Raw genomic sequence first — 26,461 nt, 5'->3', positions numbered from 1 at the left:
CAGATTTATGGGTGCACCTTGAGGAGGTCTTGTTTTCCCCCTTCAAATACACAATACCTGCAAAAAATGAAAGGCGAATGTGGAGACCAGATATCTTGTAACAGATGGGTTTTCTCTGACATACAGTATGGGATGATGCCGTAAACATCATGCTGGCCCATCATTCCTGAGGCTTACCAGCAAAGTAGAGCCCGAGACCGAAATAAAAAAAAAAAAAGGAGAATTCTTCAGGATGCGGAATGGTGTAACCACTCAGATTTGCAGAAACTATCATTTTTTAAGTGTACTTCTTAGAGTTTTGTTATATTGCGGTTTTTTGTTGTTTCTCCACACATCTGTTTCATAGCTTCAACTAGTAACAGTTTTTTCATTCAAAAATTCTAACTTTAAAATCAAATGTCATTCATTCAGATACTATTCTGGTGCTGGCTCATGAGAAGGCATATCTGGTAGGAATTTGATTATATGCAATACAACATAACTGGAATTGGTCACTCACTGAGCCATCACTCCCCTTTTGCACCTCAGGTCTTTAGCAGAAATTGTGATCAAACCCTGGCTGGTTTGGCTCAGTGGATAGAGCTTTAGCCTGAGGGGTGAAGGGTCCCGGGTTCAATTCCAGTCAAGGAATCAGTTGCAGGCTCCTTACTGGCCTGGGCCCTGGCCCGGGTTCCTGCAGGAGGCAACCAGTCCGTGTGTTTCTCTCACATCGATGTTTCTCTCTGTCTTTCCCTCTCTCTAAAAATCAATGGAAAAATATCCTCCGGTGAGGATTAACAAAAAAAAAAAAAGGAAATGGCAATCAATAAAGGATTATTATTTTTAAAGAATGAAAGTCTCATTTTTCTATAAATCGCCCTTTGGAAAGAAACTTCATTTCCCTCAGGAAGGCGTTATCTAAGATGCATTTGGCTAGTTGACTAAAGAAAATACCTGTTAAAGGAAAGAAGGTCCCCATTAGAGCTGTGGAAACCTGATTTCATTTCAGATTTGAGAACTAATGTTGTTGTTTTTTGTTTAAATAGATTGTGTCTGTCAATTTCCAGACCCGCTGAGCCACCAGCCTGCGTGGACCGCCGTGGTCAACACGGGGGTTGTAGCAGCAAATTTTATTAGGGGCTGGTAATTGAATTGAACAGGTTTACATTTGAATAGATTTACTACATCCTGATCCCTGACACACTGCCTGGGACTCAACTCCCTCTCCATCCATAAAGACACACTTAAGAGGGGATCATTCTCTCCAGGCGGAGAGGGCTGGTCTGCAGCCAAGGCGATGGCCATGCAGAATCGTGCATTTATATGCCGGACGGAATGCCGTTTGTCACTGCATTTTGTTTTCAAGTACAAAAATAAAAGAGCGTTCCGTATTTGCTCATAACCATTCCATCCTCCCTCTTTGGGGGAAGGGCCTTAGAGAACTGGTGTTTGCCCATCAAAGTAGGCATAAGAGGGTAGAGGAAAATGAATTATTGCATGAGTAGATCAGCCACAGCAGCCATTTCCTTGAAGAGAGACCCTCTACAGGCTCAATCTGAAGAGGCGTGAACATTACATAAGCACCACACCCATTGCCTTTCACCAACAACGTTTAATTAGACACAATTCACAGCTCTTGAGTCGCTCTAAGCACCTTTCAAGATGGCTCCTGCTTAAGAACCACAAGCAGGTAAAAGTATTCGGGGCAAAATATTGTTTTCTATCCTTCTCATACCTGGAAGGACACACAGTCGTGTAAATCGCAGCAGTAACATCAAACCGATCAGAACATTTCTATCCATCCTGAAATGGAGGTGTATCCCAGTGTTCTCCAGATTTTGAAAATAAAATCAATATCTACGACACATCAACTCAAAAGTTGTTAATTCATGTATTACTTCCATAACACTTTTAAAAATGGACTTGCTCTTTGAAAACAATGATTTCTCAGCTCCCGACTCTTCATTAAGCTTTTTTCTATTCCTATCAAGGAAGGAGTTCATTCTCAGTGGACAAGCCACAGAGAAACACCGTGTGATGTGAATTCCACACCCCCACCCCCAAATGATCTGATCTACTCATTGCCCTATCACACTGCTCCCGGGAAAACTCGTGGAATAAGAACAAACCAGGAAAAGTGATGAGGTGGGCAATGCCACGCCGGGTGAAGCTCCGGTTCGTTCTTGGGGAACACACGTGGATCTTTAAATGTGGAGGTTAAAAAGCCAGTGATCGCCAGTAACAACACAACAGACAAACTCACAGAACCAACCCTAACGAGGCAGAAGCTGTACAGTTAAATATTTACTTTACCTCATTTTCTCTCAACTGTCAATGACCACACTTTCATTTTGTTCCTTTATAAAGCTACCATATTTAGTTTAAATTCTGACAAATTTTCTGAAGAGAAGGAGCTAGTATAACGCGAAGGCGGTATGTAACACGCACATTTATAAAGGCACCCCTATGCACAAAGATACATTAAAAAAAAAACACACAGCTAAATCTAGGGTTTTCAAATTAAAAAAAACACACACACACACACACAAATTTTCTCTGAGCTAGAATGTTAGTTTCACAGATATGCTGAGATATACAAATATTTCAGGACCTTTGATATGGGTGGGAGTTGAGCGAATTCTAGAATCTGACAATTTGCTTCCAGTTCCCGGCTGTGTGAGCTTAGTCAGTGTGTTCAGCGCAGAGTACACACTCGCACGGTTATTATCTTGTGTATGTTGCTCTTCTCCCCAACTGAGAGCAACAATGTCAATGTCATGATTGCAAGTTCTTCATAATAGAAAATCAATCCAAAAGATAAGATTAGAAGACAAAAAACTGTGCTTTAAATCTAAGATTAATTAAGCAAGAAGAACATGGTAGCTACATGAAGTGATGGATATGTTAATTAGCTACATGATAGCAATTATTTTACAAAATACATGTATATCAAAACAGCAACTTGGGCACATTAAATATATACTCTGTCAATCCTAGCTCAATAAAGATGGGAAAAATCTCTCTGTGAACCTTATAAAGAAGAAATGCAGAAAGACAGTAACAGTCGCCTCCTGGTTGCTCTCCATCTTCCGCCTTCTGGAAATTGTAAGGATGAAGAAAACCAGAATTGCCCAAACCTACCTGGTGGGTTGAGCCAAACAACAGGTATGTCCTACCTTGTCCCTTCCTGTCGATGTCAGCAGCTAGCCACGAGGCATCAGAGAGGTCAGATAAAGAGGAGGCGCTCCGCCCTCAGATTTGGGCACTTACTGTGACCCCCATCTTTTCTGGTTTCTCTCGCATTGGCATTGTGACAATTTCTTGTGCCCCCCCCCCCACTCCCATTCCCAGCCTGAAGCGCAGGGCTGCCGCCCGGGGCCTTACCTTCCTTCAGCATGCCCACTTTCAAGCACTTCATGAAGCGGCAAGCTTGGCAGGATTTACGCCGGCGCTTCGTGATCTCACATTCGTTCGTAGCAGGACAGCTGTACTCTATGTTCCCTGAAACACAGGGTCGGGAGGAAACAAGCCGTCAGATGGGCAAGACCCAGGAAATGTGAGCGTCCCCAGGCAGTGGCCAACTCCTGTCCCCTTCCCGCAAAATTAAACAATAGGCATGAGGAAGTGACAAGTGTCACGAGGCTGGATGCTCTGTGACAACCACTGAAGACACATTGAGCACCGAGAAGCTATCTGGTGAAGTTCTTCAAAACTTCCTGTTCAGAATGAGCCTTTCACATGATGCTTAGCTCACCCGGGCCAAGACCCAGTCTTCCGGGATCTCAGGATCCAAAGACATTTTGAAGCAGATTATTCCTATGAAACCTCAAGCATCACAACTATCTTCTTGTATCGTCAAGCCTGGATTTCTTTTTTTTTATTAAAAAATTTTAATGCTGACATCATTGCAGTTGTTCCCTCTTCCCCACCCTTTGCCCACCTCCCTCCATCCATCCCTTTCTCCGCCTTCCTAGGCCTTCACCAAACTACCGGTGTCCGTGGGGCATGCATCTATGGTCTTTAGCTAAGTCTGGGTTTCTTTGGGTGACTAATGCTGGGATGCATCAGGCATATTGCCTTTTATTTTCCAATATATTTTTATTGATGTTTAGACAGAATGGAAGGGAGAGGGAGAGAGAGAGAAACATCAATGAGGAACATCACTGATCGGCTGCCTCCTGCACACTCCCTACAGGGGATGGAACCGCAACCCAGGTATGTGTCCTGACCGGGAATGGAACTGGAAACCTCTTACTTCCTGGGCTGACACTCAACCACTGAGCTACATCGGCCAGGCAGGCATATTGCCTTTTTGACATAAACTTCATTGTGGACAATAATTGGCGGGCTCATTTGGGACTTTGCAGGAAGCTCCTAGGGGGCAGCCATGCCTGAGGTTCCCTGATTCTTGCTGTGACCTGAATCACAGTCTTACAAAACAACTCAATGCTTGGTAAATGCTTCTTATTGGTAAACAGTGATCCTCATCTTCATCATCACCATCCTCATCGCCCTTGTTACACCACTTGCAGGAGGAGATGCAAACCCCTCAGCCCCATGAAAGTGTTATGGGTAAGAACACACTGGGGTGAAATTGTGTTTTTATCATCCGAGTTTACATTTAGTGGTAGTGCTGACACATTCCATATGGTATGTAGCCGGAAGAAGATCCAAACTTCATCTGGATTGGTTTTTTCAATGAGTGGCACTGATGGCGTGTGGGAGGCAGCCCGGGCCTGCCTCCAGCTTTGCCAAGAAGCTGCCTTTAGAATAAAGCCTCTCTCCCCATCAGCTCCATCCCAGGGCCCTGGAAGGTCTCCCGCTCCTTCCTAACCCTTTCCCCTGGTGATTAAGTGCATTAGTATCTTAATGAAAATGCATCCTGTTTATTGCCCTCTTGGGAAGGGGGAGGTCATCACACCAGATGCATAAATTGTCATCAGAGACGGTCTCAGCATAATTGCAATTTTGCTGCTCTGTGTCTGCTGTGCCCAGGGTCTGTCCGAGTCCCCTGAAACTAGGCACAGAGACTAGTAATTAGCATAGAGGCTGCCTGGGACCGTGGCATTGATGAAATATTTCAGAGTTAATCACACTTTGTCAACACTGATTTATATTGACTACCTTTCTCCAGACTGATGCCTCCTCGGTAAATATCACATTAGTGGATTGCAAGACTCAAATCCTCAGCTACCGCTAATTCCACAGGAAGGAAGACCTCCCCGCTTATAACCACTGAAAATTGGCTCCGTGTGCATGACTTTAAAAAGGGCGGTGTGCATTATCGCTTGAGATAAACCCATACAAATAGTTTGGCGAAATCAGGGTTCCAATCCAGGGTACAATAATAAACACAACTTTTTACCATAAGAGGTTAAATAATAAGAGTAATATTAATTGCATCCAAAGAAGCATACCCATCACCTTCTTCAAAGACATTACTGATGCTATAGTCATAGAAAACCAAGTCAAAGCAACCAGACTGTCTGAGCCATGTCTGAGAATAAAGGGATTGAGAATATGAACTTAGATAAACCATTTTTCCCTGCAGAGTTTCTTTAATCATCACCGAAAATTTGACATCAAGAGTGTTGCTAGTAATTTCCTGGGTGTTACTACTAAAACCTTCCATCTACAAGGCCCTCCCCATCCTTATTTGAAAAGAAACCCAGAGCCAGTGTGGCTCAGTTGGTGGAGCTCGACTCATGCACTAGGACAGTGGTCGGCAAACTCATTAGTCAACAAAGCCAAAAATCAACAGTACTTCTTCAAAATAGACTCGCCCAGGCCGAAAACTGACTTCTGCGCATGGGCCACGAAGTTTCAATCGCACTGTATGTGCGCCCGCACGTGGTATTTTGTGGAAGAGCCACACTCAAGGGGCCAAAGAGCCGCATGTGGCTCACGAGCTGCAGTTTGCTGACCACGGTGGAGGTTGCTGGTTCGATTCCCAGTCAGGGCAATGCCCAGGCTATGGGCTCAATCCCCACTGAGGGCCGTGCAGAAGGCCGCCAGCAGCAGATCAATGATTCTCTCTCATCATTGATATTTCTGTCTCTCTCCCTCTCCCTTCCTCTCTCAAATCAAGAAAACATTTTAAAAATAAAATAAATAGAAAAAAACCCAGGTCCCTGCTTCCTTAGAAGACAATGACTAGTGAGAAAGAAAATTAAAAAAAAAAAAGTTTTCCAAACAGCATTTCTTCCCTTTCCTATGCCTGGAAAGTCAGTACGAAGGCAAACTTGGCCCACGCTCCAGTATGCAGGTGTGAGCACTAGGGCCACACTCTCAACCCAGTGCTGGCAACTTCTACTGGGATGATCCAACATCCGCACCCCACCCCCACTCTCCAATAATCACCTTTCCTTTCAAACTAGTTCCTCTTCCTCTTTGAAAAGTATACCCTTGTCGTTCACAATAGCAGACTTCCGACCGGAACCTAAATGGGGCCTGCGTGAGCTCACACCTGGACTATGGCAGCGACCTCCAAGCTGGGCACGTTGCCTCCATCCAGTCCCCATCTAATCCAGGCCGCATGCCTCCATCCTATGCCTCTTCCGATGACTGCTTTGATCAGTCACCACCCTACTTTTGTAAAAAAAAGTCCACAGATTCCTAGGGCCTCTGAGATTAAATACACCATGTTAGACTGGCTAACGAAGCCCCGCCGATGGGGCACGCACAGGCTTCCCCAGGCTTATGGCCATTATCACCTCACATGAACTTTCTGATGCAGCCACTGTGATTGATTCTCCTTGGCTGCGTCCTGCAGGCTTCCCTCTGAGAATGATCTATCTGTGGCCCTCTTTTCTTCTTAAAATTACTTCCAAGTCTCAATGTTCAATTCAAATCCCAGCCAAATCGCTCATGAAAATGGCTCAGCCCAGTCTAGCAGAAAATGATTTCTTGGTCCTCATATCTCTTTGGGTACCTGCGTCATAGCAAGGCATGCCATATTTTGTTACACCTTCTCCCGTGCATATTACCCATCTGAGGGTAAGGTCCTGGAGGCAAGGACCCTTTCTTGGGCAGCACAGCAATCCTATATGATAAAAGCGTAGTATACAAATTGTCCCCTTGACTGGAAGGTCGTCCGGGAGTTCAACCAGGGAGCAGGGCCGACCAGGGGAAGGGAGGGAGGCCCAGGTTGGCAGCTTGCAGCCTCTAGGGACCCTAACAGTGCACAAATATCATGCACTGGGCCTCTAGTCTTCCATGAAAAGCTAGTACATAAGCAAAGGAATACTCTTAGAACAACTTAATATTTTCATGAAGTCTCAAGGTCATTTTGATGAATAGCAATTACTGTGTTGTAATACAGCCATGTCCACAAGGTCAAGTGAGTGGGCTATCCTATTAGGAAACAATTTTAAGGACACTAGGAAAAACATCCTCCAAATCGGAAAAAGTAGAAGAAAACTGAATTAATTATCAAAACCCTGAGAAGTAGCTTTGGCAAAGATGGAAATGCAGAGCAAAACAGGGAGATATTACCAAGAAATGAAAAACAACAGAATATAAAAACTTCTGGGGAGGAAAAGGTAAAAAGGAAAAGAGTGTAAGAGGCTTTAAAGGAAATAAAAATGCATCTTGATATGAATATGATAAAAATAAAATGAAAATATAGAATACAGAGAGAATTAGTTATTTAATTTCTATCTAATTATAATACTTTATTGTTTAGGTACTGTCAGAATTGCAGCCAAATTGGAGAATATAGTTAGGAGTGATTCAACAATAGTAGCTAAATTTATGCATAACTGTGTAAAGATTTTAAAATTTCTTCAAACAATAGAAACTTCAAATAGCCACAAGAGCGTTCGGTGGTTGAATGTCAACCTATCAACCTGGAGGTCACAGTTCAATTTCCAGTCAGGGCACATACTCGGGTTGTGGGCTCGATCCCCAGTGAGGGGCATGCAGGAGGCAGAGGACCAATGATTCTCTCTCATCACTGATGTTTCTATCTCTCTCCTTCTCCCTTCCTCTCTGGAATCAATAAAAAAAATATTAAAAAGAAAACAGAATTTCACTGTGAATAGATGAAAAAATACAGTGGGTTCCTGAGTGTTTTCCAAAACATATAGTTTCAGCTTAAATGCACAGAAATTGTTTAGGATGAGACCAGGTATCCTTCAGCCAAGTGTCATGTTTCAATAAATGTCTTCACATAGGTGGACGATAACCTTGATATCACTAAGTAACACCTTGGTTTACATCTCGAGAAAAACAAAGCAGGATTATGCTAAGGAACTTATTTGCTGGAGGAAAACCTCTCTCATGTCCGAGCCCTCCCATTGAGCTGCTCGGTTCCTTGTTGGTGGCTATGATCACCCACCCAACCAAGTCTTTGATGCATCTGAGAGTCTACAGAGCTGCTGCCCTTGAAAAACCTTCCCTGGTGCTTTTACTACTCAATAAAGAAAGCATTTATCCAAAAAAATCAGTGCTGCCCCACGCCCCTGGGTAACAATGTCCCATCTATTTTGGTAATGGCTCAGAGACACGGCTCGCAGGTGACCCACGATCTCCACGGGGCACCTGTTTTCTTCGGTTCATGCAAGTGAAAATGAGACAACAATATTTCCAAGGGCAACTGTGGGCGCCTGCAATGCTAACCCTGGACGGACGCTCAGGATGAGGCAGAAGTCACTGTTCACAGCCCTGGCTCCTCATTTCAGACACGGAGATGTCTTGCATTATTGCTTGCTCTGATGTGGGACGCATTTGTCCGATGGCACCCGGGACCGAACGGGGCAGCTCCTGATGACAGGAGGGGAATTTTCCCAGTTTTGTCAGGAGCTGGGGGGAGTGAGCTGTGCTGAGAGGGAGCCGATCAACCTGGAAGCTGTAGGGGTTGTTTGTTTGTTTGTTTTTAATCTTCATCTGAGGATATTTTTCCACTGATTTTAGAGAGAGTAGAAGAGAGAGGGAAAGACAGAGAGAAACATCAGTGTGAGAGAAACACATAGATTGGTTACCTCCTGCATGTGCCCCGACCAGGGTTTGGGCTGGAAAGCTGCCTGCAACCAAGGTACCTGCCCTTGACCACAATCGAACCCGGGACTCTTCAGTCCATAGGCCAATGCTCTCTCCACTGAGCCAGACTGGCTAGGCCTGGAGCTGTGGGTTTTAAAGCCAGCTGGCAAAAATGATGGAGCCAGGTATCACATACCTCCTGGCGACTTCTCAGAAAGTCCTAGGCCCTGCTTCCTCATTGCAGACTCTTTTGTACAATTAGTGCAGCCGTATAATTTTCTCACTCGCTGCCTAATAGAACCTCGCAGCTAGCTGGCGGGGGGAATGACAGGGTGGATGCAAAACTCCAGCCCGGAGTGCCGGTGGCTAATTTGTGTCTTCCTTTCAGTCACTTAACGGACTTTTACAGTTTGGCAGTGGAAGGGCTGAGGGATGTAAATTAGCCTGGCACCTCAAAGTAAAAGTATATGTCAAGTCTCCTCTCCGACTCCCATGGCTCACACATAGACCTGCTATGGTTCCTGGGAGGTACCCCCTTGTTCCCAGGTGCAGACATCACAATGATAACACCCATTTGAAAGCATCCCCATATCTCCCCCAATTGTTTTAATTTTATTAACAGAACCAAGGGGTTGGCGATGACCCGCAGGGTATTCCTAGTGGGGATTATCCAATTGCTTTCCAACAGTAAGTGATTTAAAAATAATGGGATTTCCTGAGTATACAATTACCAAGCATTGCAATAATCTGTAGTATTTTTGTTTTAAACGCCCAAATCAGAAAAAAAAGAACAAAAGCCCCCTGTCTATGGTAGTGAAGGTTTTTCCACACAGAGATCACTTCCCCTTCTCTCCTCCTCTTTCTGGTTTTTAATGCTTTGTTTCTAGCTACTTTCTGCTCACACCAATAGTAATTAAAAACAAAAAACACATGGGGGGGGTGGGGACAGCTGGGGAGAGATCGATGGGGGAAAATGGAGACTTGTGTAATACTTTAAACACTAAAGAATTTAAATTAAAAAAATAATAATAAATTAAAAACACACACATACAAAACAATACTGTCTATAGCTGGGATTATAATGCACATGTAAGTTGAGTGCTATCTTTTTTTTGGGGGGGGGGGCGCGTAATCCTCACCCAAGGATATTTTTCCATTGATTTTTAGAGAGAGTGGAAGAAATGGGGAGAGACAGAGGAAGAGAGAAACATTGATGTGAGAGAAACACATTGACTGGTTGCCTCCCACATGTGTCCCGAGCAAGGCCAGGGATGGAACCTACAACCAAGGTACACCCGCTTGCCCGGAATCGAGCCCAGGACCCTTCAGTCTGCAGGCTGACACTCTATCCACTGAGCCAAACCAGCTAGGGCTACCCCAAATTATTAATTTTTAAAAAACCTAAGCAGAGTCAATTACACATAATAAAACTCAAAACAATCCACCAATGGTGTGTCATTTGGCAAAAAGCAACACAGATTTATAAGATATTAAGCTTCAAGGAGATCCTACATTCCAGTTGATTCTGCCCCTTGGTTTTGTGCAGGCCACATAGACACATGGACGAATATGTACTGACTTACACCTGACCATCTTTACAAGATATGGGCTAGTTAATAGCAGGAAAGACTAAAACGCAAATACCCTGACATCCAGTCTAATACTCCTTAAAAGAACCCACTAAAACTTACTTATCAATACCTAGAATAAACATTAACAGTGCCAGGCATTCGTCTATGTACTTCACATTGTCGAACCCCCATTCTGCAGATGCGAGAATTAAGGCACCAAGACAAGAGGTAACTCACCCAGCATCACACGGTTAGCAAGTACCTGAGCCAGGACGGGAGCCCAGTCACACTGGATGCAAAGTCTGTGCTCTTGACTGATACTTGCTAGAGGGGAGGGGCCTTGGGGGTTGGGTGTAAAAGGTGAAGGGATTAGTAGTACAAACCTGTAGTTACAAAACAATCACGGGGATTGGTAAAGTACAGCCTACAGACGATCATCAATAATACTGTAATAACTATGAATGGTGCCAGGTGGGTCCTAGAAAGACCGGGGGGACACTTTGCAAAGTACATGATTGTCGCCCTAGCCAGTTTGGCTCCGTGGATAGAGTGTCAGCCTGCGGACTGAAGGGTCCCAGGTTCGATTCCATGCCCAGGTTGCAGGCTCGATCCCCAGTAGGGGGCGTGCAGGAGGCAGCTGATCCATGATTCTCTCTCATCATTGATGTTTCCATCTCTCTCCCTCTCCCTTCCTCTCTGAAATCAATAAAAATATACTTTTAAAAAGTATATGATGGTCTAACCACTGTGCTGTGCACCTGAAACTAACACAAAATAATATGGAATGTCCGCTATCATTGAAAAAATAAGATTTAAAAATAAATACATAGTTCCGTGCTCTGAACTATGATGCAACACTGCCTGGCTCTAATCTTTTGAAAGTAATTGAGTGTTGCTTGGCACAGAGATAGAAAATGGAATTCCTATCTGCTGAGAGGGAGCTGTGTGGCTGCCGCCGTTGCTATTGCTGATGGTTGGAAAGGAAGTTGTGATGCCCGGAGAAGCAGGGTGAGGGTGGATCTTGGCATTGTCTTTGGCTGTTGTCAGACTTACGGAGCAGGGGCAGCTGTGGGAGAGGATAGGGTTGCTTTTAAGAGAATGGCATCTCTCAACACCTCCAAAAGAAATCCCTCAACTTATCTCGGCACCACCGTGGTTTGTGGCTGTAACTGCACAGAAACCAAACAGACCTGTCGTCAAAGCAACAGGTGTCAGGTTGTAAACAATATAATTTAAAGATCCCAAAATAATGCTATTCTTCATGATAGAAAAAATAATAATCCGCCACCAGGAAGGCAAGCTCTGAAATGCATTTCAAAGAGAATCGTGTGTATAATAAAAATATACTCGCTGCTGAAAATGATGGAGAATATCAAGATATCTTATCCAAGTTCTGCAGGAATGCAATGTGTTTAGCTTTGGCAGGATGCTATCTTCTTGCAAAAGACACTGAGGTCCTGCAGTGTGGGATGTCCCCTAGGTGATGTGTACAGTCTCTTCATTTTTTAAAATGTTTTATTGATTTTTAGAGAGAGGTGGAGGGAGAGGGAGAGAGAGAGATGGGAACATCAATGAGGGAGAAACATAGACTGGCTGTCTCCTGTACCACCCCTACTGGGGATTGAGCCTGCAACCCGGGCATGTGCCCTGACCAGAAATCGAACCAGAGACCTCTTGGTTCATGGGTTGAAGCTCAACCACTGAGCCACACCAGCAGGGCCTTCTCCATTTTTGAGTTCTTATAGTGTGGGGATCCTGTCACAGGCGTCTTCATAAAAGACCTCAAAGATGACCTGTCACAAGAAAGGTATAATATCTGAGCTAACCCTACCCCCCCCCCCAAAAAAAATGTGTTGTGCTCAGTATTCAACATCAACTTTTCAATGTTCCTTTCCTGCTTACAAATTTTAAACAATCTGATATGAGTTTGCCTATATATCTTTTAAGACATATGCCTATTAAAAAGGGGGGGTTGGGGGATTGTTAAAAAATACACCTGGTGAAAGAAAGAAATGTTAAGTCTCATGTAGTCACTACCTTTGGATAGAAAACATTTCTATGTATACATTTATTCAAGGGCCATTTGGATATTTTAACATCATTCAAGGGCCATACAAAATGACCAGCTTACAACATCAGCCTGCTACATTTGGTCAAACATTTAATTAACTAATGGCTTGGCAGGACCAGAGCAAATAATTTTGAGGGCCTTATATGGCCCACAGGCCAGGCGTTCCCCATCCCTGAAACTAACAACTGAAAATCCAGTGGCGAAATAAGGGTTAGTGGGTAACATCCAGGGAACTGAGACAGAAAACTGTGGTTTCCTGAAGAGTTGAACTCTCAAACTTCATATGTAGGGGATTTCTGAAAATGGTTTATAAAAACATAAAATATTGTTAAGACTTACTTCTGCCCACACCCTCTTTATAAACCTTTACTATCATTGAACTATAACTTTGGGAACATTCTTACAATTCACTATGTTGAAAAACTGAAAATTTGACCATGGCCCTGACCGGTTTGGCTCAGTGGATAGAGCGTCGGCCTGCGGACTGAAGGGTCCTGGGTTCGATTCTGGTCAGGGGCATATACCTTGGTTGTGGACACATCCCCAGTAGGGGGTGTGCAGGAGGCAGCTGATCAATGTTTCTCTCTCATCGATGTTTCTAACTCTCTATCCCTCTCCCTTCCTCTCTGTAAAAAATCAATAAAATATATTTTTTTAAAAATTTGCCCATGGACTAAAAACTTCTCTAGAAAAATTAATTCTAAAATTATCTGATACTTCAAAAGCTTTTAAAGTCTATGAGGCCAGGTAGGAGCACAGGCCTCATCACATCATTATATTATTTGTAGATGTGAGACTTTGGGCACAGAGAAATAACCACTCAACACGCGTGGCACATTCTAAAAACTAACAGATCCATTACTGTGATGATAAATGAACAAATTCTTCATCTATTACAGGTACAACAAAGGCATTATATTAAACTCAAGAGAAGGAGAACAAGGAGGAGGGAGAAGAGGGGAAGAAAAAAATAGGTACAATAAGCACTAGAGAGGATGCAGAGAAGTTGGACCCCTGTTGGTGAGGTGGAAAATGGTGCAGCCATTGCAAAAGGCAGTATGGTGGGTTCTTACAAACACTCATTCATTCCAAGGAGTGGGTCTGCTAAGTTAAAACTAAGAAAAATAAAACTGCAAATGATGCTATTTCCTGAGACATCCATTCACATATTGTACATTCTCAGCCAACAAAGAAAGTCTGTGCCCTGGCTAGTTGGGCTCAGTGGATAGAGCGTCGGCCTGCAGACTGAAAGGTCCCAGGTTCGATTCTGGTCCAGGGCATGTACCTTGGTTGCCGGCACATCCCCAGTAGGGAGTGTGTAGGAGGCAGCTGATCAATGTTTCTCTCTCATCGATGTTTCTAACTCTCTATCCCTCTCCCTTCCTCTCTGTAAAAAATCAATAAAATATATTAAAAAAGAAAGAAAATCTGCAACACTAAATTTTTCTATTGAAATAAACACTGAAGATAGCTGTTAAAATAGCAGGTGTAGAATAATAGTTCTCATTCATAATTTAGCAACATTAATGAATTTCAAAAAAACTAGACATAACTGGCATCCAATGCCAGGAAACACACACACACACACACACACACACACACACACACGAAAATGTCAGGCTTACAACAAAAGCAAGCTCTGAGTTAACGCAAATGAATTCTAGACAATATTTCTTTTGAAAATATTACCTCAATATTTGAGTACTGCATCTGCTCTTATAAATCACTGAGACTCTTCAAGTCAACTGAGGCATTGCCATAGTATTTTGGATTTTCATTTTAGAACATGTTAGAGATTTAAAGCTCCCATGTACAAACCAGGCTAATTACTTCCTCTGAAAACGAAGTTAAATAGAAGTTAATGTATTATGTTTCCTTGGGAAGATCCTATGATGTAACAGACAATGTGCAAGTACCTATTTCCTCCTGTGCTGCACACATTCCATTCTAAGACCAAAATAGCTCTGAGGGCAAAGAAAAGGCAACATCTAGGAATGAGGTTCCAGGAATACCCCCCGTTCAGGAAAGAGTCAGCAATTCAGGGTGGAAAGAAGTCAGGGACATCAAACCCACAGGCCATGCCCATAGCCTTTAGCATATGACTAGCAGGCAAATGCCTAATCTTTTTTTTTTTAAATATAGTTTTATTGATTTCAGAGAAGGAGGGAGAGAGGGAGAGAGGTAGAAGAAGAGGGAGAGAGAGAGAAACATCAATGATGTGAGAGAATCAATGACCAGCTGCCTCCTGCATGCCCCGCACTGGGGATTGAGCCTGCAACTCAGCATGTCCCCTGACAGGGAATCGAACTGTGACCTCCTGGTTCATAGGTCCACGCTCAACCACTGAGCCACACCAGCCAGGCACTTTCCATATTCTTATATAGAAATAAAAACTTCTGGGAGGCTAGGGTTTTGTGTATTGACTTTTTTAGCTATAAAGATAGTTTTCTTCTTTTGCCTCCATAGCAAGGGTCCAGAAGATTAAAAAAAAAAAAAAAGAATTTCCACTCATTTATGAATTGAGGCCAAAACTAACATTAGAAGAAAAATCAGAATAAGTTAATAACCCTAGGAAAATGACGTTGAAATCATTGCCTCTATTGTAACCCTTTTGGATGAGAGGTTAGAACTGTCAAAGTCTTCTAAAAAATGATTGGTCAACAGAAAAAAACAAAAAAACAAAAAAAAACTCACCTTGATTTTTACCTAGCTATATGCTGACCTAATTCAATCGTTGTCCAATGATAACTTGAAAAGAGCCAATAAATAAAATGTGGCTTTCTGGTAGACTTTCACTGAAATCTATAATTAATTGCCTTTCACAACCAGAATATCACAGCCAGCTTTGAAAAGAACAATTCTCATTACTTTTCTCAAGATGCGCTCTGGATATATGTTCTTTTGGCTCTCAGTGTAAGAAGTATTTTCCCCAGCTTTTAAAATGTATATGCTTTACATATTGTATAACCACCCTTAGAAATAAATTATTACAAGAAATGAAGATCCTAAGGTGGAACTATGCCCTGTGACAAGGCCTTTGGGCGCACATGTCCCTTGGTCAAGTCAATGAGAGTAGAAAGCCGCTTACATAATGCCCTGGCCACAAGGGCTGGGAGAGCGTGGGAAGACTTGGTCTTAAGGCGCGTTGCATAATCCTGTCTCATTCTCTGGAGCTTTTTAAAGGGGGAAGGAGAGAGGCAATGATACGTCAAAGATAGTTTGGCTGCAATCCTGCCCGAAGGCTTGACAATGGATTCTATGGCCATTCCAAAATCTGGATAAGAATCCATGATAAGCCCTAGCCAGTTTGGCTCAGTGAATAGAACTTAGGACTGCGGACCAAAGGGTCCCAGGTTTGATTCCGGTCAAGGACATGTTCCTGAGTTGCAGGCTCCTCCCCGGCCAGGGCCCTCATCATGGCCCATGAACAAGGCAACCAATCGATGTGTTTCTCTCACATCAATGTTTCTCTCTGTCTTTCCCTCTCTCTTCCACTCTCTAAAAATAAATGGAATATACCCTTGAGTGAGGATTTAAAAAAAAAAGAAAGAATCCATGATGATACGAGAGATTTGGGCCACCTTCAACATCTTTGGAGTTCAGATGCCATCACTGTTTGGCCACAGAAAGGAGGGGCTACTCCATCTTCCTTATAATTACTGCCCTGATTATTACATTAGACTTTCACAATTTAATCCCTTTATGTGCCTCACTGCCTCTCTGGGACTAAGTAAGGACCGTGGTGGGTCGCCTGCCGAGGGAGCTAGCCGCGTGGCCTCACCCAGTGCGCCCAGCTGCCAGCTCCAAGCACAGCCAGGTGGGAAGCCCAGAGTGCTAATCTGGACAGTGACATCTCTGTCTCCCGCTCAGAACCCTTGCAAGTTGCTCTCTCCAATACAGAGTGTAGCTGAGCATACACATCAATGCCAAGATCAGCCTGGGCCCCGCTCGGCGAGGCTCCTGGTCGCGTTTCAGCATCTGAAGGAAGACTCGGGCACAGAATTCCCACTGCTTTATCCCAGGGATTGCTCAGTCACTGCTGCAGAGCTAATAGCGAAGCCAGTTGATTTGTTTAAACAACTCTCCGGAAATTGTTTCAAATACTTGTTCTATCTTTGGGAAACATACTGAGGACCAAAGAGTGTAACCCACCTCCCTCCCCGACAAAATACCTGGCTTTCTCTCAAGGCATTTGTATGAGGAATTTAACCCCAACCCACCAACCTTTAGAAACAATGTTAAAATAAAATGTAGATAAAAAATAGAAGTCCAGCTAGCAAGTGGCCTAGCACACAGTAGGTTCTCAGAAAATACAGGGTGTCCCAAAATAATATATACACACACTTTAAATAATTATAAAGGCAGTGTTTATTAAAATACATTTCATTTTCAAAATTGAGCTATCAGCTGTTAAAGTGTGTATACATTTTGGGGGAACACCCTGTATTTGTTGAGAAAGCGGGAATGTTTTTCATACTGAGAACTTCCTTCATATGTCAGAATACACAGTATTTGTTGATTTATCCCAAATTATTTGCTTATCTTTATGCAGCTATATCCAGAGCTGTGTATTTCAAGTTAACAAAATCAAATCACCAACATTTCAATTTTTGCTACTCTGTGTCCTCAGTATGCTAACACTATGGACAATGGCTGGTAAGGACCAAAGACCTGAAGTGTGCTTCATTACCGAGTTTTGCAGCTTTATAAATAGGCTACAGAGATGTTTCCAGCCCAGCCGGTGTTGCTCAGTGGCTGACCGTCAACCTATGACCCAGGAGATCACGATTCGATTCCTGGTCGGGACACATGCCCGGAGTTGCAGGCTCGATCCCCAGTGTGGGGCGTGCAGGAGGCAGATCAATAATTCTCTCTCATCATTGATGTTTCTCTCTCTCGCTCTCCCTTCCTCTCTGAAATCAATAAAAACATACCAAAAAAAAAGATAGAACTACAACAGTGAAACTTGACGAATAAGGATAAGAACTAGGGAACCCAACCAACCAACCATCACGTGAGGTTGGAAGAGGGTAGGGGATCCCCAGTTCCCAAACTAACCTTGAATCGTCCTCTTAAAGAACGCCTTGCAGGCTTCACACGACGCGACCCCGTAGTGGTACCCAGAGGCGATGTCCCCGCACACCAAACACAGTCTCTTGGGCATGGAGTTGAGCATGTATTCACACTTGGTCTGGGGGTCCTCCACGATGGTGCTGGAGCAGTCGTCATACAGTTTCCTGACGGGCCCGCTGCCTCCCAGGATGGGAGCGGAAGGGTAGAGAGGCGGCGAGTCAAGTCCGTTCTGGTGGCCATTCATGGTTGAACTGTAGCTCCCACTGGCGTCCGAGGAGCCGCCTGGGCTGTGGTGGTTGACGCTGTCCGTCAGGGAGGCCGGGCTGGAGGGTTCCGTCTTGATGAAGGACGAACAGCTGGAATCAATGTGTCGATCTTTGTTTGACATTCTGCAGAGAAGCCTGGGATTCAGGGAGAGACAGACAGAGGGAGAAAGAGGAGGAGAGAGAGAGGGTCAAACACAGCGACCACAAGAGGTAGAAGCAAAGAGAAGGTAAAAAAGTAAATGGAGAAAGTGAAAGGGAAGAATAAATGGAGGGAAAACAAAGGATTCGTATGGTAAAGACATTGCCCCTTGTGGGAGCGCTGCCTAAGACCTAGGGATTTCCCATCATGCCTACTCTAGTCGGTATCTCTTGTTCTACAAGAAGGGAATCAGCGTAAGGCCATGTCAGGGCTACATAAGAATGCCCAGGCAGCCCATGAACAAAAGGTCTAATGGGTCCAGTTCCTTTAATTGTACTTTTCTCTTGGCGAACAACAGGCAAGATCTAAATCAACTCTCTAGACCAGTGACGGCGAACCTATGACACGCGTGTCAGAGGTGACACGCGAACTCATTTTTTTGGTTGATTTTTTTTTGTTAAATGGCATTTAAATATATAAAATAAATATCAAAAATATGTCTTTGTTTTACTGTGGTTGCAAATATCAAAAAATTTCTATATGTGACACGACACAGCATCAGAGTTAAGTTAGGGTTTTTCAAAATGCTGACACACCGAGCTCAAAAGGTTCGCCATCAGTGCTCTAGACTCTAAATGGACCCATGGAAGAGGAGTGATCTGCAGAGTCCACATCATTTCTAGAAGCGCATCTATTTTCACTCCACTTTTCCCTTCCACTTTCACATCCTGCAATCATTTTCTTAAGAACAGAACCACACTTTTTTTTTTAAATATATTTTATTGATTTTTTACAGAGAGGAAGGGAGAGAGATAGAGAGTTAGAAACCTCGATGAGAGAGAAACATCGATCAGCTGCCTCCTGCACATCTCCTACCGGTGATATGCCCGCAACCCAGGTACATGCCCTTGACCGGAATCGAACCTGGGACCTTTCAGTCCGCAGGCCGACGCTCTATCCACTGAGCCAAACCGGTTTCGGCCAGAACCACACTTTTATTGTCAAGACTGAACCGATGAGTTTGTGGCTCTGTAATTACTATTTGTCAGCCCTCTTCCATTTGGCTGTGCTTTTTATTGATCTGAGACACATAGGAAATGTATCCTTAGTCATTTTGCTTCTTTATTCAAACGGTTCTATTTCACATGGGCCATTGTAAAAAAAACTTCAAGTATAAAATGTTAGCTGATGTGTAAAGATTACTTCCTGGAGCCCACAAATGTTAGTGAAATGATGACTAGCACTGATGAATAAATATGTTTGTGTGTGTGTATGTGTGTGTGTGTGAGAGAGAGAGAGAGAGAGAGAGAGAGAGAGAGAGAGAGAGAGAGATTTGCCACTGTTGGAGAGATGAATCAGCAGAAGCCATTTGAGCCTACGGTATACTTGTGCCCACGCCCATAAATCTGATACTTTATATTCAGCAAAGTAAGAAGGCATCAAATTTTGTGATGGGGAGAAAAAAAGAGATTTGTGATGGTCCCCTTTCCTCCCCATCTTGTGGTCTTTTAACATGAAACCTCCTGGAAACAAATGTGGACATCTTTGGCGACAAACTCTCTTATCTAGAAGGAACACCCTGCCGTCTCCCTTGGTTGGGCCCATCAGCGATTCAGTTTCTGAAAAGGTAATTAGATGAAAAGATATAATGGGTCCTATTTTCCTCCCGCTCAGCCACAGTGCAAAACCCCTTTTAGCGAAGCCCCTAAGAACCTCCTGAGAGCCCACTATAGGAAGGAGAGGTGACAGTTGAGAAAGGGACTTAGATAATTGCTTCCCAGTGGAAAGTTGATTTATGGGAATCCCACAGAGTAATGGTCACTCGCCAGAATTTGGGGGAGCAGCCAAATGAATGCAATTATCTCTTTCACTATAAATCCAGTCATGTTTGATCACTGCACAGATTTCATGCTCTCCTCCACACCCCTCCCCCCAATGTTCTGTTACTTTAAAGTGAACAAAAATATGCCCTAGCCGGGTTGGCTCAGTGGATAGAACATTGGCCTGTAGACTGACGGGTTTGATTCCCGGTCAAGGGCTCATATCTTGGTTGCAGGCTCCACCCCAGCCCCCGGTCAGGGAGTGTGTGGGAGGCAACCAATCAATGTGTCTCTCTCACATTGATGTCTCTCTCTCACATCGGTGTGTCTCTCTCACATCGATGTTTTTTTTTCTCTCTGTCTCTCACTTCCCTTCCACTCTCTCTACAAACCAGTGGAAAAATATCCTCGGGTAAGGATTAACAACAACAAATATAATAATAAAGTGAACAAAAATATGGAATTTCCTATCAGGAAATGTTAACTGTCCCAAGAAGACCATCCCAAGAGCAAGCATTTGCCTCTTAATCAATATATTGCACCGTGGATGCTGTATTCTGCTTCCTAAAGTTAAGCAGGATCAGGGTGTGAGAAAAGCCAACGGGAAAGAGAAAGCCCCCCAAAGACCTTGCTTGCGGCCCACCCGCCTGTGTCGTCCTTTCACAAGAATCAGAAGAACGAACCACCCCCTCGCCAGCCTGCACGGTGCCCGCTCCCCGGCAGTGCGGCCCGTCCCCGTCACTGCAGTCACCGTTAACGAGCGCTGTAATTAATAGATCGCTCTCCTGGCTCCCCGCACGCACTCGGGGCGAAGCACTTTTCCTCGAGTCAACGTTTGAAAGAAAGCGGGTCGGCGCTGACTTACAACAGCCCTGCAAATCCCTTTTAATTTAGAGCACTTACCCCACCACACTCCACTCATTACCTTATAATTACTGGACTCTTCGCACATACATTACGATCTGAGACCAGAGTTAGAAGTTATTAGGGTATTAAAACATGGCTGTTCCCTTTCCTCTCTCCGGCTCTGAATTTCTCACAGCTATGACAATTAACTCTTTCAAAACTGCCCAGCAACACCATGTCTTATTTGGTTTTTTAACTATATTTTTACTTATTTCAGAGAGATAGGGAGAGGGAGAAAGAGATAGAAACATGAATGATGAGAGAGAATCACTGCCTCCTCCATGCAACCCAGACATGTGCCCTTACTGGGAATCGAACCGTGACCTCCTGGTTCATAGGTTAATGCTCAACCACTGAGCAACACAGGCTGGGCTTAACTTATTACTTTAATTTTAATTATTTTAAGTGGTCCATGGTTCTTTTCAGACATAAACAACCTCCTTCGTGTACACCTTTTGCCCAACTGAAATCATAATAGCCACGCTGCCATGTATCAAGTGCTTGTAAGGTGCCAGGCACTAGTCTGAGCACTTCACAACATATTACCAGATTGAATCCCCAAGACAACCTCGGGTCTGACTCCAAAGCCCAGTGCAGCCATGTCTTGAAGCCAACAGACATTTTAAAGGTGTGCACTGTTTTCTTAAAAATGGCCAAGCAAGTGCAGATGTCTCATGGAGAGCTATTCCATCCTCAGCTCAGCCATGAGCAAAAAGGGGCTGTTGGGGACAGCACACTGGCTGAGGGGTGGTCCCTGTAGAGCCCCTCTCCAGGGTGGTAGCGACACCTAAACAAAACCTCCAAAGGAACACAGTTGACTCCTAATGACACCTTAGCTCATTACACTGAACACTTCCTCGGCACCATTACATTATCCGCGAAAACTACGGCGGGTCTTAATTCTCTCCCTCTCTGTCTCTGAGATTCTATAGCTCTATTATTCAAGCCTGAAATATTCACAACTATCTATAAATTCAATTGTCAGCTGGTGGGTTTTATTCTAGACTTCACTTCAATCTAAAATTAGAGGCACTAAAATTCGCATTAACTCTAAGAGGAATGTAGTGAATAAGACTTTATTTCAAAAGAACACCTTTTTGTCAGAAAGAGCCATTTTCAAGATGATGGCTTTATCTGCAGCCAAAGAGAATAAGCCCAATTCCACATTGTGCTGTTAACGCAGAAATTTCAGGTCACATTGGATTAATAAAAACCTGAATTTAGTTAAGAATTATGCATAGAAATAGCGCGCTGAAAACTATGGGAAATATTTATTTTAAAGCTTAAGTATAGTTGCTTTTATTTTAAGAGAAATGATGAGCCCTGGTTGGGTAGTTTAGTTGGTTAGAGCATCATCCCAATATACCAAGGTTGTGGGTTCGATCCCTAGTCAGGGCACATACAAGAATCAACCAATAAATACATAAACAAGTGGCATAACAACTTGATGTTTCTTTCTCTCTCAAATCAATTTAAAAAAAATTATGAGTAGCACAAGGGAATATGACTGTGATTTTCCAAAAACCTTTTCTGAGTGAATACCCTGAAATCAAACCAGGGGGAAAAATAATTATGAAAAAACAAACAAACAAACAAAAACCCCACAAACATTTAGAAACTATATTTGAGGGGTTTGACAGTCTTCCTGAGACCGGGAAATGTCAGTGCTTTTTGAAAAGCATTTTCAACAATTTGAGATAAGCCACAAATAATTCTGATTTCCATGCTTCATCGTAGGAACTCATTGCCTAGCCTTGCTTAAGGGTCCGAAAAGGTAAATTTTACCTTTGGTGTTAGACACTAACGATCAGGCAAATAAAACTTCCTGGTTGCAGAACCACATAAGAATGTAATTTTTGAAAATTAATTAACGGTGTGTCTATGTGTGCCTGTATAGAGAGGAAGAATAAGAATCCAAGATAATCTGTAAGTTACTATTCAATTTACATTATAATCATTGAGCAAGCTTAATTGTTTTCAGAGTCTAGCTAGATCCAGGTAAATGTGTGATCTTGAGTGAATTGCAGTGAATTTTCTCAGACCTGTGTATGCATCTGGGGGTTCCATATTTCCCAGATAGGACTAAAGCATCGCCAATATTTTAATTGTCAAATGCTGGAATATTCCATTCGTTTATATATTATTATCCCAGTCATCAAAATAGTTCTTCACAAATAAATATATTTCATATGAAATTCAACTTTATTTGCTACTTTTGTTCCCTACGTAAAAATTGGTGCATAAAATTCTCAGAAGAAACATATGCACAGGTCTTCTTCAGTCATCCTGATTGTAACAGGAGGCAAGGATTTTTGAAACTTTTACTATGTCAGTGACAGACACCTTAATAGGCTCAATGAATGACAACTAAACAAGTCACTCTTTTTTTTTTTTTCTCTTCCTTGTCATCCTTAAGGGCTGAAAAAGGTACCCATCCTTACAAATTCCAAACACATTGTCAATTTATATTCAAAAATTGTATGCAAGTTTACAAATACAAGAAGAGAAAGAATGGTGGGGAGAGAGAGAGAGAGAGAGAGAGAGAGAGAGAGAGAGAGAGAGAGAGAGAGAGAGAGAGAGAGAGAGAGAAAGGAGAACTTAACTCCTTCACTGAATCACAGAATATCAGAAGGTTACCAGATTCCACACCTAAATGCTTACCTATTCACAATGGGAATGAATCTAGGAGCACTGGATTCAGAATCTTCCACCTTCTGAAATCACCAGATTAATGATTTAAGTAATTATGTTAAAAAAAAAGCTTTACTTAATTAATTAACTAGTTTTCTTTTCATGCCTGGGGTCGTGGGGGGGGGGGGGTTCTCCAAGACTAAGGAGCGAGGCCCAGGCTACAGAGACCAGGACCTGAGCAGCACCCTCGCAGCCCGAGTTGCAACTTCCCGCAGCTACTTTACAAGAGCTTTCAACTAATCGCTCTCCGAAGTGGCAAAATGCGAATCGCTTCGGAACAAAACGGGCAGCCGCTGCTATTGTCAGAGCGCGGTGACGGCGAGGAAAGGGAACGCGGGCGCGTGAAGTGCCATGTCAGGCAGCCACTGTGCAGCGTGTGATTTGAGCAAACATGACTACTTTGCGGAGACAGGGTGTCATTATGGCATCACAGTAATACGCTGCTTTGACAACTGCTGGCTCTAACATATCATCATTGCATTAAGGTACACTGGCTTAGTTGGAGAAGGAAGAGAAAGGATTTTTTCTTTTAATAAGAAATATCTTAAGGTCTGCCTGGTTAACCTAACGGAAGGAGATCATTAGTTGTAAAGAAAGAATTGTAAATCCAAACCCACATGCTCAGAAAGATTGAAACATGCGTGCACATGTATGTATACACACTTGGGTATAATTTTAGGCCTTTTAATCTTTTTTAAATTTTTTTTGTTAATCCTCACCAGAGTCTATTTTTCCATTGATTTTTAGAGAGAGTGGAAGGGAGGGGAGAGACACAGAGAGAGAAACATTGATGTGAGAGAGATACATCCATAGGCTGCCTCCCACACATGCTCCAACCAGGGCCAGGGATCGAGCCTGCAACTGAAGTACGTGCCTTTGACCGGAATTGAACTCAGGACCCTTCAGTCTGCAGGCTGATGCTCTATCCACTGAGCCAAACCGGCTAGGGCAGTGATGGCGAACCTTTTGAGCTCGGCGTGTCAGCATTTTGAAAAACCCTAACTTAACTCTGGTGCCGTGTCACATATAGAAATTTTTTGATCTTTGAAACCACAGTAAAACAGAGACATATTTTTGATATTTATTTTATATATTTAAATGCCATTTAACAAAGAAAAATCAACCAAAAAAATGAGTTCGCGTGTCACCTCTGACACGCGTGTCATAGGATCGCCATCACTGGGCTAGGGCAATTTCATGCCTTTTAAACTAAGTGTTGAGGCCCATCTATTGAAGCAGATTTCTACAGAACAGGCTGCTTCTGACTCTTTGAACAAGTAACTTATGCATTTTGTCTTAAAGGCTCTTTCCCACCGACTCCATCACAAAGAAGAGGAAGCAAAGGGTTCCCGCCAAGCTGGTGCTTGCGTTGCTGACAAGAGATGTAGCTAAGCCATCTGGGGACAAGTGGCCAGCTCCCTAAAATGACAACTCAGAGCATCTCTCAAAGCGGAAAGCTTTCCCAAGTCTGTGAAAGGCTGTGCACTACACCAAAAAGGGACATTTTCGATAAATACCCAACAGACTGGCAACTCATTTCCGGCCAGTCATCGAAAGGAAAGCACTCCGTGAGTGCAGGGTTGACAGCTGTCAGTATGCGTAACACAGGGTTTATTCCCGCATTATTATTTAATAATCACTGTGTTATTTTCCATGTTGACCTACTTTTGCCCCACCCCGTAGAACTTCACCCTTAATGACAACAGAGAAGGATCCCTCCTAGACCCCCAACTGCTTTTCGGGTTCTGGAGTTCAGTAACCTTTTCTCTCTCAATCGATTTTGCTATGGCCTTAGGTTGGTTGACTGTCCTGGTTTAGTCACTAACATCCCGTGTCCTGGGAACCGGTCAGTTTCAGGCAGACAAGGATGGTTGGCCATTCCATCCGACCCACAGAGAGACCTGTGGAAGCATCTGACCCCACCCTTAGCATTATATCCGAAACAAAGGAGGGAAATGGAGAATGTTCATTTTCAGCCATGAAAGCCCAGAACGAGAGCATGAGAAATGCATTAATAAGAGCCTGCACCCTATTAAGACTGGGGGTGTGATAAGCATGTAGGTCTTAGAAAGTCCCTGTAGAGCAGTGGTTCTCAACCTTCTGGCCCTTTAAATACAGTTCCTCATGTTGTGACCCAACCATAAAATTATTTTCATTGCTACTTCATAACTGTAATGTTGCTACTGTTATGAATCGTAATGTAAATATCTGATATATGGATGGTCTTAGGCGACCCCTGTGAAAGAGTCTGTCGACCGCCAAAGGGGTCGCGACCCACAGGTTGAGAACCACTGCTGTAGAGACATTTTACTACACCCTAGGCACCAAGGCCACTGCTGATTGCCTTGTGAAGCTACCCAAACTAATTTATCTTTTAAAAATTTGTTTTTATTGATTTCAAGAGAGAGAGGAAGGGTGAAGGAGAGAGAGAAACATCAATGATGAGAAAGAATCATGGATTGGCTGCCTCCTGCATGCCCCCTACTGGGGATCGAGCCTGCAACCTGACCAGGCCTGTGCTCTGACCAGGAATCAAACCTTGACCTCCTGGTTCGATGCTCAACCACTGAGCAGCACTGGCCAGGCCACCCAGACTCGTTGAGATACAGAAAACTGGTTGCTTGCATTTGTACGGCCAGCTGATTCCTGATGCTTCCTGGTTGGTAAACATTATTAATGGGGCAGGGAAACGGCCCTGGGGTATCACACTGTGTCATTGTACGTGATGCTGGTTGACAGTTTCTGTCTTCAAGGATTTGATCGGAGGCACAGGTGCTTCGTGGTGTCCTTTATCCCCCGCTTGTTTTCCTGGACCCATTTCAATCCGGGGGTGAGCATCTCTTGTTTATCGCTCTAAATACAGTAAGTGAGCCGCTGCCAGATCAATGAAACTATTAAATGCATAATAATGCCGGGTAATCACATACATGATGTTTTATGTAATTAACTGCCTGAGCATTCCTTTA

The 26,461-nt window shown here is 43.5% G+C and overlaps 1 protein-coding gene across 11 annotated transcripts in view; it reads right to left on the bottom strand.

Annotated features, from left to right (window-relative positions):
• The window catches only part of ESRRG (estrogen related receptor gamma), a 461,433-nt gene that overhangs the window by 114,582 nt on the left and 320,390 nt on the right, over positions 1-26,461 (bottom strand). For all 11 annotated transcript variants that reach the window (XM_059677800.1, XM_059677802.1, XM_059677808.1 and 8 more), the window contains 2 exons: positions 17,659-18,074; positions 3,364-3,480 (listed from right to left, as the gene is read on the bottom strand). In XM_059677800.1, coding sequence (XP_059533783.1) covers positions 3,364-3,480; positions 17,659-18,074 — 533 coding nt within the window. The remainder of the gene's footprint in view (positions 1-3,363; positions 3,481-17,658; positions 18,075-26,461) is intronic.

The sequence above is a fragment of the Myotis daubentonii genome, chromosome 20, assembly GCF_963259705.1.
Source record: "Myotis daubentonii chromosome 20, mMyoDau2.1, whole genome shotgun sequence".
Lineage (NCBI taxonomy): Eukaryota > Metazoa > Chordata > Mammalia > Chiroptera > Vespertilionidae > Myotis > Myotis daubentonii.
The sequence above is the reverse complement of the archived record's forward strand: the minus strand, read 5'-3'. Positions and strand labels throughout refer to the sequence as shown.